The sequence below is a fragment of the Eublepharis macularius genome, chromosome 1 (assembly GCF_028583425.1).
Source record: "Eublepharis macularius isolate TG4126 chromosome 1, MPM_Emac_v1.0, whole genome shotgun sequence".
NCBI lineage: Eukaryota > Metazoa > Chordata > Lepidosauria > Squamata > Eublepharidae > Eublepharis > Eublepharis macularius.
The window spans coordinates 97,661,135-97,678,511 of NC_072790.1; the positions used below are offsets into that span (position 1 = coordinate 97,661,135).

The 17,377-nt window shown below is 43.6% G+C and overlaps 1 protein-coding gene across 1 annotated transcript in view; it reads right to left on the reverse strand.

Moving 5' to 3' along the window:
* The window catches only part of SNX3 (sorting nexin 3), a 51,202-nt gene extending 34,094 nt beyond the window's left edge, over positions 1–17,108 (reverse strand). Inside the window, exon 1 of the mRNA XM_054983692.1 lies at positions 16,766–17,108. Within this exon, the coding sequence (XP_054839667.1) occupies positions 16,766–16,927 (162 nt within the window). The 5' untranslated portion in view covers positions 16,928–17,108. The remainder of the gene's footprint in view (positions 1–16,765) is intronic.
* Positions 17,109–17,377: the final 269 nt, after the last annotated feature.

Sequence of the window (17,377 nt, forward strand, 5' to 3'; positions counted from 1 at the left end):
TGTTTGTTTGGTTTCTTGGTTCCTTTTGTCTTCTATATAGAATGAAAGTAGAAATAGCTAATGAATATGATGTTTGGGGAGGGGGATTGCAGTAGTGAGAGAGTGAATGGGCAGCAAGAAAATGTATGTGCATCAGGAAGTTAGAAACTTAAAACAACAAAATAAAGGTGCTTCTCATGAGTACGTACAGTGTCACTTGTACCACATATAGAAAGGTTGCTATACCTTGCTCTTCACTCCCTGCTCTGGGATAGTTGTCCAGAAAAAAACAGAGTAAAGGACATCCAACCTAGTAACCAACTATCTGATAGTCAGTCAGAGGACCAAAATGGAGAAACTGGAACAACCAGAAGAGCTTAAGGGAATCTGGGGTTTGGGTTTGATGCCACCCCCATATATTACTACATCAAGGGAAACAGAGGTATCCCGCGTTTATTATTCTGTAAACCCCCTTGGGGTAGAGTAGAATCTAATATAAGTTAAAATAAGTTATAATATAAGTTAAAAAAGATTCCAACTACCTTTACCTGAGGAGATTTCAGACTTCAGTCTGGCCTAATACTGATTCTCTTGCTTCTCTGACAGGCAACAGATACTTACATGAGAATTTAGTACTTATCTACACTACCTCCTTTATTTACCAAATTCTTCCAGTGAGGAGCTACACCAATTTCCTTTTGATGGGGGTAGCTATTTATTTATGCATTTGTACCCCGCTCTCCCTGTATGCAGGCTCAGAGCAGCAGACAACTATTATATTTATATATAAAATCCGTTATATATAAATATTACATTAAAACATACATTACATTAAATCATAAAAATCAGTGCCAGAGGCAACAACTTTTCCTGCAGCCCGTAGGCTGAAGCCCAATCAGATAAATCCCGTAAATCCCATGGAATGGGTGATGGTATACCTGTTAGGAGGTTTGGCAGCCAATTGGGAGCAGGAAGGCTGAATTCTCCCCTCAACAAGAGTCCAGCTAAAAACGGCTAAATAAGGAGCCCCCACTCAACCATGGCCTCAACCATTTGCCTGGCAGAACATTTCTGTCTTGAAGCCTGGTGGAAAGATAGCAAATTCTGCTGGGCCCTGGTTTCTATTGACAGAGTTCCGTCAGGTGGGTGCCAGGACCAAAAAACCCCTGGCTCTGGTTGAGTCCAGGCAGCCATCCCTGGGGCTGGGGACCACCAACAGCTGTTTATCACTGGACCTGAGAACCCCTCCAGGGAACATATGGTGAGAGGTGGTCCCACAGGTATGCTGGTCCTCATCCATTAAGGGCTTTATAGGTTAGCACCAACACCTTGAACCTGATCCAGAATTCCATGGGGAGCCACTGCGGCTGGCACAACACAGGTGTTATATGCACCCTATATGGTGTCTTCATAAGGACACATACAGCTGCATTCTGGATCCGTTGCAACTTCCAGATCAGACCCAAGGGAAGTCCTGCGTAGAGTGAGATGCAGTAATCTATTCAGGAGGTGATAGTTGCTTGGATCACTGTCATTAGGTCATGGGTTGAAAGGTAAAGGACTAGCTGCCTAGCCAGCCACAGATGAAAAAAGGCAGATCTGTCAAACACAGTGATCTGGGCATCTATTCACAGCTTCCTTCAACGTTCCAGGAAAAACTCCAGGGCTCAAGGATAGATTAACAATGGCCTCCAGAGGAGCCTATCTCATCAGCACTGGCCTTCACTAGCCATGATGGGCAGGGGTTCAGAGGGCATGTGGTGGGCCTCACCACCTGCAGGGTCTTGTCCACCTTGTCCTGAGAGAGTGGGCTGAAATGATCCAGTATCAACCCAGAAGATGGCCAAGGGGCCTCTAGTTCTCATACTGTATCAACTGTGGCTGGCAGGTCGCAACGGAGAGACAAGAGTTTATCCAGAAAATAGCTCCCAAAAACCACACAGCTAATTCCCGAATTTACAATTTGATGGTTTTCCTGCAAAGGGGAGACTAAAGTCCAAACCACTCTGAATAGTTGTGCCAGGCATGAGCTTGTGGATGCGATGGAAGCAGTATAGAAATCCTTCTTTGCCTCTTTCACCGCCACTTCATAGGCCTTCATAAACATCCTATAAGCTGTTCTTGCCTCTTTGCTTTGATGCCGCCACCACACTCGCTCCAGCCGTCTCATTTCCCGCTTCATCTGACATAGCTCCTCAGTATACTAGGGGCCTACTGGATGCAGGAGTGGAGAGGGCAACAGGGGGCAATCTCGTTGATGGCTTCAGAAAGCTGCACAGATCAGTCCTCCATCAGCTCATTCAATGAGTTGCCAGAGGACATCGGATCCTGCAGAACATTCTGGAAACCAACTGGCTCCATTAGTCTCCACAGGCGAGCATAAATTAGCTCGCCGCCTAAGTGGGGTAAGGGGGGGGCTGGTACACCCAGTTGAGCCTTCAGGACAAAGTGGTCCAACCACGGCACTGCTTCAACCACGTCTAAGTCCACATAATCCCTATTCAAAAGATCAGATCTAGTGTGTGGTTCACTTGATGTGTGGCAGCCGAAACAAATTGGGAGTGTCCCACTGCTGCCATGGAAGACACCAGGTCCAGGGCCTGTAAAGAGGCAGCAGCATCGGCGCTGACACTGAAGTCCCCCAAAACTAGAAGAACCCAAAGCCCACCCCACCACAACCTCCAACAGGCTAGCTGGTGGTGTGTTGCACCAATATAGATAAAAGCACATGACAATAATCAATACTGAGCAATACTAGGCCAAGCACTTGTATTCTAGATGAACGTTTAGACTTTGCATGAACGGTGTGTTTTTTCTATGTGTTATGTCAGCAATGGCGAACCTATGGCATGCGTGCCATAGCTGACATGCAGAGCCCTCTCTGTGGGCATGCGAGCCAAGCTGCTGATCGCTAGGTCCAGGGCTCATTTGGAGGGGGAATGTGCTGCAATGGCGTTCCCATAGCTCTGAAAAGTGATCACGTGGGTTTTGGCCCTGCCCACATGATTCCTTTTCCTCAAGGCCACCTCCCTGCTGCCCGTCTCTTTAGCAGCAGGAAGCAGAGGCAGCAGCGAGACTGTTGGGGCTGGCTTTCTAAAGAAGAGTAAGCTGCTTTGATTTAACTTGCTTTACTTTCAGTCGCGGAGAGAGAGAGAGAGCGAGAGAGAGCGTGCGCGCACGCACGCACGCACGTGCACGCGCGCAAGCAGGGCTACTGGTCTAAAGAAGAGCATATTGCTTTGATTTCATAGAATCATAGAGTTGGAAGGGGCCATACAGACCATCTAGTCCAACCCCCTGCCCAGTGCAGGATTTAACTTGCTTTACTTTCATTCGTGGCTCCTGAGTGAGAGTGAGAGTGAGATGTATTGTCGAAGGCTTTCACGACCGGAGAACGATGGCTGTTGTGGGCTTTCCGGGCTGTATTGCTGTGGTCTTGGCATTGTAGTTCCTGACGTTTCGCCAGCAGCTGTGGCTGGCATCTTCAGAGGTGTAGCACCAAAAGACAGAGATCTCTCAGTGATCTCAGTGAGAGTGAGATGTTAATTAGTTGGGACAACTGTATGAGTTGTTTTTTCTTAACTAAAACCTCAGTATTCAGGTTTAATTGCAGTGCTGGCACTTTGAAATAAATAAGTTGGTTTTGTGTTGCAGTTTGGGCACTCGGGCTCAAAAAGGTTTGCCATCACTGTGTTAAGTAATTCTAACAGGTGTGCTTTAATCTTTTCAATCACAAGAGGGAAATCTCCTAATATAGACTACTCTCAAAGAGCCAACGCTCAAGGAAATCCCAGTTTTGATCTCCTTGAGCGTTGGCTCTTTGAGAGTGCTTTAATCTTCTGACAGTTAATTAAAATAGTGGACTCTATCGAGATTAATGTTCCTGTATCAGAGATTCAACCAATAGTGATCTCTCAACTTAACTTTTTCTGACTTCTCAGAGATTTATAGTTTTGCTTTGCAAGTTTGAGTATAATGTAATTTTTTACTAATTGGAAGGTTGTACAATAGAAACTATGAGTATTCAATGAAGCATCAGACCAATTATTGTTTGTTTGTGCTATCATGTGAATAGACCTTAAATATTTGCATATGAAGACTTATAAAACTGCAAACTCAGATAGAATGACAGAGCTCTGATGGAAGAAATCTCTTGAGAGAATTTAGGTGAGAACTTATTTTTACCTATGCATTTCATAGAAACTTTGATTATGTTAAACTTGGAATTTATTAAGAAATGTTAACAAACTTATTTCTTATTGCCTTTGTGTTCTGTTTTTATAGGATTTATATTAATAATCATTTATATTTTGATTACTTGCTTCATTAAAAAACTAGGATGTATTTTCAATAAAGTGAAATAAACTCTAGACAGGTGTCTGTGTGTTTGATTTAGAGTTGCAAAGCAATGTTGAACCCTATATAAATAAATGTACTGATAAACAGGTGGTTCAAAGAATTTATCTGTTTGACAAGTCTGAGAACTAATTGCTGAAAGCTTTCCAAGAGAAAAGATGCATCTTTCTTTTGGCTAGTAGAAGCTGAGTTTCAGACACGGGCAAAAGCTCGTTACTGGTGCACTAGGCAGTCAGTACACCAAACAAATAGCCAAATTATCCTCAGCATCCTACGTCAGGCCTACAGAGTCCATGCCAGTCATTTTTGGTGTGGGGAGTGGCCTGAACGAGAAAGACTCTTGGATGAGTATCACCACTCCCCCCCCCACCATCCGTCCAAGACTGATGAAGGAGTGAAAACCCTGGGTGGTGGTGGTGGGGGGGGGAATCAGTTCTTTCAGAACAACCATCTTACCCTCCACCCAGGTCTTGGTCACGCATACCAGGTCCACATTTTCCCCTACAAAATAATAATGCAGTATGTTGGTTTTATTATTTATAGACCTGGCATTACACAACATCAGTGTTGGAGGGAGGTGCTTCACCATCCTATCCTATCCTTATACCCAGCATGTCTCAGGATGGGATGTAGGGTTGCTAGGTCCCTCAAGTCTCCCAGTGGGAGACTGGGATGCTGGCTCCTACCCCCTTGGGGCTCTTGGTGCTGTGACCGCGTGTGGGCAAAATGCACGCACACACTCCCCGTGTGCGTGATGATGTCACTTCCAGGAGTGACAGGAGTCACTAATGGGACATACGTTGGAAGAACACTGAGCTATACCATCACACGGGCCCTTATTTCGTCAGTTTTGCACTAGAAATCGTTTCTTCTGTTATCGTTGTTAGAACGGATTCTCCCATCTTTTGACGACTGCTTGCGCTTCTAGTCAGTCACATTAAAAGGGAAAAGCACAATTCGACGGTCAGTCAAAGTGCCTCCGGAAACGGGGCCCTAAAAATCCTGCCCCCTTTAAAAAAAAATTTTTTTCCGTATATTTGCGTTATATCACTCTTCTATTATAATGTTGTGCTGGGCCAACCCAAAAGCCAAACGTGATAGGTAGCAGAGGTTTCCCACCCATGGCAGAATAGCACTATAGTGTTATAGCGCTATAAGGCTGACGCTTTTTAAAAAAAATTACTTTGAGGCATAATTGCGGGTCGCGCTGGGGCTTGTGGGAGTGTAGGGCAGGAGAATCAGTGTTAGGTGAGACAGATGATCAGGGAGAGTGAGCGTTTTTGTGTTGCAAAGTGTTCATAGTCGATCCAGGGCATTCACATGGAAGTGGATAAAGACGACATAAAGAGTCACAAAGCGTGAATTGGGGAGAATGGCGAAATCGCAAGAGAGCCGGAATAAGGTGAGAATTCAGCGGGAGATGGCGCTAGTTTGGTGCTAAATTTATGGCCGTGTGACGACGGCCCATATCTCTGTGCCCTTCCCTTCCAAGGCTATGTCTCACCATCATACCTCCCTTGTCCCCAGAGTATAGTGATCCTCTGCCCTATACCGGTCTCCTCCTTTGTATCCATCATCCTCTTCGATTCTCGTCCCATGGCACAACTCACAGTAGTTGGTAAAATCATACCACATAATATCCTACACCACTGCCTCTGTCCATGATCCCAAAATATAAATTTCAGGACCATCCTCACAACCTTGTTCCCATGAACCTGGCCAACCCAGGTTACAACAGTAAACCCAATTCAATCCAATTAATTACAACAATAAGCACAATCAATTAATTCCAACAATTTGCAGTAATTAACAACAACCCACTGGCTGAGTGAGCTAACAGCCCAATATTTCTCAACCACTAACTCAGCTCTGTAACAGACAATGGCAATACAGGTAGCAACAGGGTATATCTAACATAATCATACGTGGAAAGAGAGCAGCTTCAAATGGCAAAAAAGAAAGTCCCAGTGACATCATAACAAGGGATTCTCAGTGTGATTAGTATTGGGGCTGTGATGATCTAAGACCAGCCCAGGAGTGGGTTCATTCTCAAAGATGGAAACATAGAATGAAGGAGGCAGACCAGTCCAGCAGCAGGGCACAGCCATCAGTCCCAGAAGTTCCCAAAGGCCTCCAAAGCTCCCAACGCCCTCCAAGTACCCCTGAAATGTTCTAGCATTCTGGCAGGGCAGGCGAAGCACAGAATGCAAATGCCCACTACACAGACACTGCACCAGCTGTACACTGTTTGCTCCAACCTCCAAAACCCAACAGTTCAACTCTCAAGGCTCACACAGTTTATTCACTTCCCTCCACTCCACACACCCACACGATGGCACACACTGCCAGTCACCATGTCTCCTCCATACCCTCTCCAGCGTTGTCCTGTGGTTCTCACACTCACAGCCCCCCAAACCAGCCTGAAGAACCATAAAGTTCCCTGGTGTCTGGGAAACTGGGTAGACGGTAGCAGGGTATGGCTCTGTAGGGCATCGGTTTCTCAGTGTCTGTGTAATCAGCTGTATGATCAGCTGCAGATAGTATCAGCCAGCCCCGTCTCTCCACAGCCTCATCTCTCCACGTCTTGCAGGTCAATTAAACTCACTATTGCCAGTGAGCAGAGTCTTTAAGATTCAAAACTTAGCAGAGCAGAGCAGGGAAGCAGTTAGCATTAAATTAAATACAAGTAGTAGGAGGGTAGTATCAATACTGTAGCATAGCTAAGCAAACCTGATCTGATTAGATCTTGGAAGCTAAGCAGGGTCAGCCTCGTTAGTAATTGGATGGGAGACCTCCAAGGAAGATTAGGGTTGCTGGGCAGAGGCAGGCAATGGCAAACCACTTCTGTTAGTCTCTAGCTGTGAAAACCTCAGCAAGGGCTACCACAAGTTGGCTAGGCCAAGACTTGACAGCTCTTTCCACCACCATCTGCAAAGAACCTCAGTAAGAATAGACAGAGGGTACTTTGAGAATGCAAACTAGGAAACAGGTCTTATGATTCTTGCCAGACAACCCTCATGCCCAGACAAATCTGGTCCAGAACTTAAGAAGTGTTTAACTTCTTTCTCAAAATACAGCTATAAAATTTCCCAATATCACAAAGTACTTATATGACTGTTGAGCTCCAGGATTGCCCTCTGCAACAAAAATTCAAGGAGTCACACCAAGATTATAGGGTTTACCTATTGCACTGATTGGGAGAACGGGCTATGGATCTAATATAGAGGATCATGTTGCAAGTGGGGCTAGATATCGCTAATCAAACTGCTTATCAAAGAACTGTTTGAGTTACGACCTTTTTAAAAAAGCAAGTTCCATAGCAGCCATGTCAGTCTGTTGCAGGAAAAAACAAGTCTCTTAACATTCAAAAGTGAGCTCTGCCTCAAGTACATGAAAGCATATACTAGAATGTACTCGAGTACATGAAAGCATATACATGAAAGCAATAACTCTTAGCAATATAAAGTTCTATAAGTCTGCTGAAAAATAAAATGCACACATCACTACACATCGGTGTTTCACAGATATTTCTGTAGAGTGCTGAGGGGGTGGGCTCAGGTTTTTCCTGCTACTATTTGCAGCAGTTACTGTCAGTTCTATTCATCTGAGAGACAGTGGCATGTATAGGCTGCACTTACTGCAACAGGCACTACTAGCACAGGTAAGTTGGAGGCCCACATCCACCACCATCCTGGGAGGAATGGGAAAGACATGCTGAGACAGAACAGGGGCAGACAGAGCCACATCCCAAAGCAACAGGTCTTGCAGAATGCTCTGACTGAACACTGAGCTGCTCATGCAGCTGACCACAGGAAAGCAAGGAACCTCTTGAAATGGCTATAGTCTATGCAAGCTAGAGGTAGTCCTCATGTGGAGCTTTATGTATGTGGCCCAGAGGCCCCAAAACAGGTTCAGATCCCAAGTCTCTGGCCCCTACTAGCTGCCATAATGCACTTGCTACTTTATGTCAGTATTTAGACAAGAGGATGCCTGGAAATCTATTCCCCCACCCACACATTTATTTTATATTGTGAAGCTTAACAAAAAGGAACTGCCACTACATGCATTAAGCCATCTTATTCCAACTCATGACAGAATAGGTTAAATTTTATACAAAGACTAAATGTTTATACATTTTATACAAAGTATAAGTTTAAAACATTGGTAGAGCTGCTGTATCTCTGCATTTCACTATATAAGACCTGTAATACAGACAATACTAATTGTTGAAAAGACCAGGAGAATTCTTATTCACTTTTCATTTCTGCATTTGAGTCATTTGCAAGAATAGAAAGTAGATGCTCCTGGTCCTAATTTGAAAAGAAAGTTGGTTTCACGTATTATTACTTTGCAAGTGAAATTTTAGTTAGTGTTTAACTACTAACTAGTAGTCTTTAGTAGTCTTTTACTACTAATGAAAAATGAACACAAATAGGAAGAATACATCTATTAATAGATCCAGAGGACTTAGTTATTCTGGCAACCAGCTGACAAGACATTGCGTGCTTAAGTGGAGCACACAGATCCTGCTTGGCTCAAAGCTGAGTAACAAAGATGTCCCAGCAATCACTTGGCTGGGACTAAGTGGCATGTTTTGGGGCTAGCTGCTGCCTACAGAACTAGGGCCCTGACCTGGATGGCCCAACCTAGCCCATTTCCATCAGATCTTGAATGCAAGGCAGGGTCTGCCCTGGTTACTGCTTGGACGGGAGGCCACCAAGGCAGTCCAGGGTTGCTATTCAGAGACAGGCAATGGCAAACCGCTCTGAACATCTCTTGCCTTTAAAAGCCTACAGGGTTGCCATAAGCGGACTGTAACTTGCACTTTCCACCACATAGAACTAGGACTCCTTTCAGTCTTCCTGAAATGTAGTAGGAAGTACCTCTTTAAGGAACAATAAATTTCTGTAGCCATCATCCAACGTGAATGGAAAATAAGATTACAGCAAAAAAAAAAATTTCCTCTGGAATCCAATGGGAAACAAAAACCTTCCCATGTAACAATCAAATCTTTTTTTAAAAAAATCACAGAGAATCGGAGATAGCTTGAAAGCATTCTGGGAAAAGCACTCTTATTTGGTACTACTAAAATCCAGTTTAGGCGATCAGTGACCACATGATCCAGGGGATGGTTCTTGGCTCATTTCATTGTTGAATTAGGCCCATTAAAGACAAGGCTGGCAAGAACCAAGAGTCCATATGTAAGTCCGTTTTTAGTAATTTCTGATTTAGCAAACCAAAGTTTGCTAACTTCCCGTTCTACGGGCAGAAGCATTTGGGACTTTTAAGTTCAGAAACTGAAGGGGTCAACCTGATAGCAAGGTTTTCTTTTTAAATTGTCTAGAGTTATTGGGAATGTCACAGCATTCTCACATTGTACTTGAGTCTCAGTGAGAAAGGCAGGTGATTATAAATAATAGAATACTTTTATTTTAGGGAAATATGGGCAGAAGCATTTGGAGCTTTTTTGTTCTGAAACTGGTCAACCTGATAGGGATTTATAAAATTATGCATGGTGTAGCAAATTTCTTCCCTTTCCCATATGACTACAACAGATCAGGAGAAAGTAAGTACAGGGGAAAGTACATAATCTTATATACTAATAGCCAGGTGGCAAAGATCTGAGGATATTAAATCTTGACACTAGAGCCATGAACAGACAAGACAGATCATCCTACATACCTGAAAAATGCCCCAGGTTAGCAGAAAATTAATAATAAATTGGGGGATTTAAAAAGCTCAATATGATAAAAGAGCACTTGCAGCTTTAACAAGATACCATTAGTGGTTGTTACTAGGCAACCATAACAGTTTAGTCAATATTTCAGGATTGGTTTTGGTCAGGAAAAGGTAGGGGAGGGCCTTTGAGGGAGGTCTCATTGCATCTAGGCCCAGAAGCAACCACTGGGAAACTTGATACCACCTGATTTGCATGACTCACCCAGGGCCTGGCTACTTGCTACTGTTCAACAGCAGTCCCCTACCCCAAAGCTAGTGGAGTATAGTGGTTAGAATTTTAGAAGAGGATCTGGGAGACTCGCAATCAAATCACTACTCTGCTGTGGAAGTTCATTAAGTGACTTTGACTCAGTTAGATACTCTTAGCCTAATTTACCCTCTCAGGGTTGTTGTGAGCAAAACATGGAGCCAAGGAGAATGATGTAAGCTGCTTTGCATCCCCATTAAGGAAAAAGACAGAATATAAATGAAGTAAGTTAAGAAATATTGATGAAGATGGGGGCAAATAAAGGTTGTTTAGAGAGTTTAAAGGAGAGAAGGATGCAGGGAATATGGAGGCTGCCAGGAGGCAGGAAAGAGGAAACAGTGTAGGGAACAGTATACAAGGAAAAGTGAAGTATCCCTCACAAGTCCTTGCTTACATAGCTGTAAAAGGGAACTAAACTTATCACCCCTAAATCTTTCTACAAACTATGGTGGCTAGTTGAAACTACCATCCTAGAGCCAATGGGCCCCAATGCGATTAGCTACTGCAGCAAACCGTATGCTAGATAAGATCCCTTGATCCAATAAAGTATGGCTCCTCCAATGAAACTTACAGGTTTCTCCAAGTACACTAGTCAGTCCACCCTGTCTCTTTCCCCCTTCGCATTACATACCCATGCCCTCCATCTGTCTTGCTAATTTTCACTTTTTCCATCAACAGAACATTCAGCAGAGAACCTACACCCTAGTAACTATATACAAATATTCTTACTTGTTCAATATCCCAAAATCAAAACCAACCATTTTAAAGGTACTGTAAATATGTATAGATTCTCTTGTTTTACAGTAGAGTATTAAAAACAGAAAGGATTTCTTTAACTGAAAATCTGCAGACTTTACTGCACATCTGCAGTTATCATTATTGTCGCTTTCAATAAAAGGAAGTGCCATTAAAGTGAAGTTTTATGCCTTCCTCACCTTCAATTTCTTCACTAATACAGTGTCTAGATTTCTTTGTAACAGAAAGCCAAAAGGGTAAGAACTGGATTTGTATTTCGTTAGAGAGCATTATAACAACTTATCAATGAAGCTTTTCTTGATGGAGTGTTTAGTGTAGCAATTACCTTTAAAGATTTGAACAGGAAGAATTAAATCTGTGTGCTTTGTATTAAAAGTTAATATAGGTTAAGTGGTAAATGTAATAAATAGCTTTTAAGTATCTAATTTGAGGCTTGCACAGAAAGGAGTTTCCATTAGAAGAATCAATAGTAACTTTAAAGTCATAGAAATGCATCTGTCCTTGTCTTTTGTGAAGGCAATGTACTCCAGTTGTGTGCAGATTCATGTAGTTGGTACCAGCTATTGCTACAAAGCTTTCTAAGCTCTCAAATCAAGTGTAGGCTACAAATTAGTTTTAGCCTTGGGATTTTGAGCCACTTAAGGACTCCCTGCAATACATATATAAATGGTATAAAAGCCATACAAAAATCCCACTGCTTCTGTCAGTGTTGTGGCTTGGGGAAAAAATTGTTTGGCTGGGCCCACTAAAATTCTTATGTAGCATAAGTCGCTGACTGCAGGAATTCAATTCATTTTAAGTAATCAATCCAAGCAGACACAGGATATCATACTGAACGACCATTTTATCTTTAGTTACAAAGACACTGAGGAGGGAGAGGAGAGTATATTCAATTAACTGTGGCTAGCAATAAGTTTCAAAACTTAACTGGAAACCAATCAGTTTAAAATACAAGAATGTAGACATACTAATAATACATTTCCCCCTAAATTATAAAAAGAACTTTATAGTAGAATCTTAAGTAATTCATACCCCTCAATTTAAATAGGCTCCTCGGTGGAGACAGTATGCCGCAATCAAACGTCTGTACAGTAGACTTTAAGAGGGCATGTCTTCTACACCTCACACACAAGTTACACACATCCAAAAATCTCCCTCACACAGGAGAGATTTTTTTCAACAGTATCCAACTTGGACACGCAAAGCCAGGTGCTTAGTTGCGGCTGGCAACCAAGCTGCCAGAGACACACAAGAGCGAAGATAACAAACCTGTTATGTCTTGCATGGTAGAGTCTGGTCCATCATCTTTCCACCTAGGAGGAGAGTAGATTGAAATACCAGAAAAAAGTTCCTTCTGTTGCTCACGCTTACATGTCCTCTCCTCTCTCCCGCTCCCACCCTGACCCAAACTGGTTCTTTTGAAAGCAAAGGTACACAAGTTCACTATAATTTTTCACAGAAGTATCCGGCTTAAAACAATTAGGAAATATTCCCATGCGTGCATACAAGAGCCACAGATGATAAGCAACACAGGTAAGTCAAAACTCTTACTACTGTCAAATACAGCTACTGAAGAAAGTATACACAAGAAACTTCTAAATAAACTCTTGAAAATTTTTAGTTGAAGTTCTAAGTTAAAGTGAATTCTGGCTTCACCAACCCTCTTGAGGCTCCACTACTTGCCCACTTAAAGATACAACACTGGAATCTCAAAGGCTGGAAACTTAACACTCAAGCTGTGATCCTAATGAAGCCACCCCAAACACACTGCCTCCCATTATAACAGCTAGAGTAGAATGTATAGTGTGATTTTGGTCCAAACCCCAGCTTGGTTGTGAAAAACTTGGACAGTGCTCTCCACTTAACCAACATCACAGAGTTGCAAAGATAAAAGCAAACCATTTGGTACATAGAAGCTTACAAAGATAATAGTCCAGTTCTGTTTTGAACCTAACCTTGCAATCTAAGTGTCAGCAACCACTGCTAGACTAGATGTAAGCAAGTAACTAAAGTGTACCCCAAGCAACATTTTATTTGTAACCCAAACTGATTAATTTAGTGCCTCAAGCCTCCATACAGATCACAGCAGGGTCATTTCAAGAATCGTCCCTATACCAGAGGGGACTTTGTAGTAAGAATGCAGCATCAGCACTTTTTACAATCTCTATTTGGTGACACCCAGTGTTCTCCAACAGGTCAAACAGTGCCACACCCAGGCCATTTCAGGTTGGGAAGATGATGCAGGTGGAGGACTGATACCCTCTCTCCTCATGCATCATGGCCCTAGGCCTGTGTCAGCCCAAGTGTAAATTCCCAGCAAGGAACTCACAACATTTGACTTCATGAATTCAGGGAAAATGTAAATGGCAGTTAGGCCCTGAGCATTTTGGCCAGAACAGGATACAAATTTAAGGTCAATGATAACTTCATATGGCACCACCTAAGACACTTACCAAGTACACCAAATTTACAATTCAAATTAAGAAGTATCCTGGCTTGGAGGCGGAGGCACCTGTCACTGAGTTTCTAAAGTGGTTCCTCTTTCACAGCTCACAAGGAGCTGCCTTAAGCAAAGTCAGTATTGGGCTCAATAGCATTTACTCCAACTGCCTGCAAAAATGCCTTGTCTTCTGAGGTTTAATGCACAGCTCTCCTACCAGAAGTCCTTTGGGCTGGAGACACCACTAACTGAATCTAGGGCCTTTTAAGAGGCCAGGAAGAAGAAAGTATGAGTATGCATTTATACACATACACAGAATAGCAATAAGATAGGTAAGGGTCTACAGCTTATTTAGCTGTTACAGCTATCAACATGTTAGTCATTAGATCTAGTTTGCATTATCACCCTCAGCATTTCTAAGAGATAAAGCATGTAAGAGACCAAAAGTAAACACTAGGGAGAGATTCTTTACTCATTTCAGGTTATAAAGTTGTGCCAAGCGGTTTCCTTAAGCATAACAGAAGGGCTCTACTTTAAAAGGGAACATCTTAAATATGACAGAAGCATCCTCAGTCAAAATGTCATTGGCAATGAGGAGTTTAGGAAGGCCAGTCATGTGGATATTCTTTTGTTCACCCTTTTCTTCTCAATTCTAATCCATGACCTGGAAACGTGTATGTAGGGTGGAGAGTTCCTATTCCTTTTTGCTGAACTCTTCCCAAACACACAACTGGCAGCCTGTCATCAACCAAAAAGCAGGTATTGTAATCTAGTTGCGATCACTGATATACTATTTTTCAGATACAAAAGGCCTAACAGCCTTCAGCCAACTGACACAATAAAACTATCAGTCTGAGATTATCTTTTACACATAACAGGGACAGGATTAACACTGTGCATGTGAAGTATTCTGCAACAAAATATAATCCTTCTTTAGCTACAGGAATGCTAGTCAACAATGACAGCACTATTGTTCAGGGGGGATCCACATTGCTCCAATTAATCTGGATCCAAACAATCCACATATTTAGAGGCAATGACTATGTCACCAATTACCACACAATAGTGACAAACAGCATATGCTTATCATGCTCTGCTTGTGACCTTTCAACAGGTAACAGGATGGCTAGTTGGGAAAAAATTCTATTCATGACTGGATTAGACTAAATGTTCTTGAACATTTATGCTCTTTCCCTCAAGTGCTATAAATCTAGAACTGAGCTTAACTATTCTCCCAATACTTGAATTAGTGCTATATTAAGCTAAAGTACTGGGACCTTTCTTCCAAAGTGAACATGGGAAGTCAACTTTGGTAACCAGGTCTATGCATTAATATGCCCAACCTAGAATTTTATCAGGCAACAGCATACAGCAGTGCTGAGCCAAAACATGCTGCAGTTCTAGAGTAGAAAACACTTAAATACTTCCAATAAGAAGTTCCTGGGAGTGAAGCTTGTATCTTAGTGTTGTTATGCACTCTGGCACATAAGCATCTGACAGTGTTCACAGTGTTTCAGACATACAGCCTTGCTGAAATCCTTACACCAGCACTGTAGTGGAGGAAAGTATTATTGCCCAAAGCATGGGGGAGGAAACTAACTGAAAGAGAGAACAATGCTTGCCTAAAGCCACCTAGTGCATTCACACCAGAGTCTGCAACTCATGATTCTTTTGATTGCATCTTGTTTCAAACAGGCCTCTCTTTGGTTGTTGTGGGTTTTCCGGGCTGTATTGCCGTGGTGTTGGCATTGTAGTTCCTGACGTTTCGCCAGCAGCTGTGGCTGGCATCTTCAGAGGTGTAGCACCAAAAGACAGAGATCTCTCAGTGTCACAGTGTGGAAAAGATGTAGGTCATTTGTATCTACTCAGGAGGGGTGGGGTTGAGCTGAGTCATCCTGTAAGAGTTTCCCAGGGTGTGGAATGCTAATGGCGGGAGGCTTCACTGTATCCTGAGGAGGTTCCTTTGCATATGGATTGGTACTTGATGTGCTAATCTTCTCTGCAGGGCTATTGTCGGGGATAGAATGTTTTGTTAGCCTGGTGTTTTTCAGAACTGGAAACCATGCTCTGTTCATTCTTAAGGTTTCTTCTTTCCTGTTGAAGTTTTGCTTATGCTTGTGAATTTCAATGGCTTCCCTGTGCAGTCTGACAAAGTAGTTGGAAGTGTTGTCCTCTCTTTGTAAGACTTATTTATCCCCCATCCTTCTCCCCAATGGGCACCCAAAGCAGCTTACATCATTCTCTTCTTTTCCATTTTACCTCACAGCAACTCTGCAAGGCAAGTTAGGCTGAATGGGCATGACTGACCCAAAGTCAACCAGGAAGCTGCCATGGCAGAGCAGAGATTCTAATCTATTCCCCCAGATCCTAGTGCAATATATAACCACCACACTTCCCCCATTGCATATATATAAACAGATCAACCTAACTGATGTCCATGTCTCTAATAAATGAGCAATTATCCACAAAAGCTTACACTGGAGTAAATGCTATTATCTCTAACACAAACTACACTTCTGCTGCGACAAAGAAGTGAGTTTAATCAGTAATCCTGCAGACTGCAGCACATTTTCTTAGTCACTCTGCTATCAGTTTGCATCAGTCTTATTATGTAGCACTGTTGTGCTAACATGATGAGCTTGTTGTGTTCATACACGAGTGAAAAGATACTTCTTAAAATCCTTTATATGCATTCCCACTCCCCTCTAGTATGACACTGAGTATGGTCTATCTGGACTGGCACAAAAATACATTCAAGCTATTCCTCCTCCCACACCGACAACAGCACAAGACTACATTAGTAGCCTGGGCTGTTCATATGTATGCCATCTTTCTCTCTCCACCTGAACATAAGATAGCTTACACAGTGTTACCAACCGTTCCTGGCCAGACTCAAGCCTCGGAAAGTCTGCCATATTACCTGCCTTCACAGCCTACCCATTAGGGATACACAAGATGAAAATAACCAAGAAACTCCCGCAGTTACCCTATCATAGCAGCATCTTCGCTGGAGAGACACGATGGGCCTTCACATATGGGCCGTGCACTCTTATAAAGAGGAGGAGGAGATAAGAAAACCGTCGCAGGATCCTTCAGGCGAAGGCCACCCATCTTCCACATACCCAGAGAGGGCACAGACATGAGCGGGGAGAGAGAGGCCCCACTGCCTGGAGGCTACAGAGACAAGACCCGCCCCATAGCGGAAAAGCGAGCCCTCAGCAGCTCCCCCTCCCCCCAGGTCCTCTCACCTTGACTCTGACTTCGTAGGTGGTGAAGCGGCCCCTGCCCACGCCGACGGTCTGTGGGTTGGAGACGTCGATCTCGAGGAAGTTGCTGGGCGGCCCGTAGGCGTCGTTCAGGTTCTGCGGCTTAGTGATCAGGCGTCTGGTGTCCGCCACCGTCTCGGCCATTTCCGACGCCCTCCCGCCCGCTCCTACCTCGTCCTCAGCAAAAGAGCCGCAGAAACAAAGTGCCTGGACAGAGGGGTGGGGGAGGGGAGAAGGCTGGGGGCGCTCGGGCGTCACAGCGCAGCAATTCAACCCCACCCCTCTCGCCTTCTTATTCACTGGCGAAAAGCTGACGCGACGCCCCCGCGACCCGCTCAGGCCTGGCCTCCGCCCTCCTCAGACAGCGCGCGCAACCTTTCCTCTACGCGCAAAACAGCAAGGGACTTGTAGTCTTGTGCGGCGTCTATCGGCCCCAAGGATGCCATTAGTGAACTACAAGTCCCATAACTGCATTGGAAAGCGGAGAGAGGACGAAAGAATTTTCTTTAAGGGCCCGCTGGGAGTGAATAGGCTGGAACCAGGCCGGAGTGAAAGGAGGCTGTAAGGATCCTGGAGATTACAACTGATCCTTCA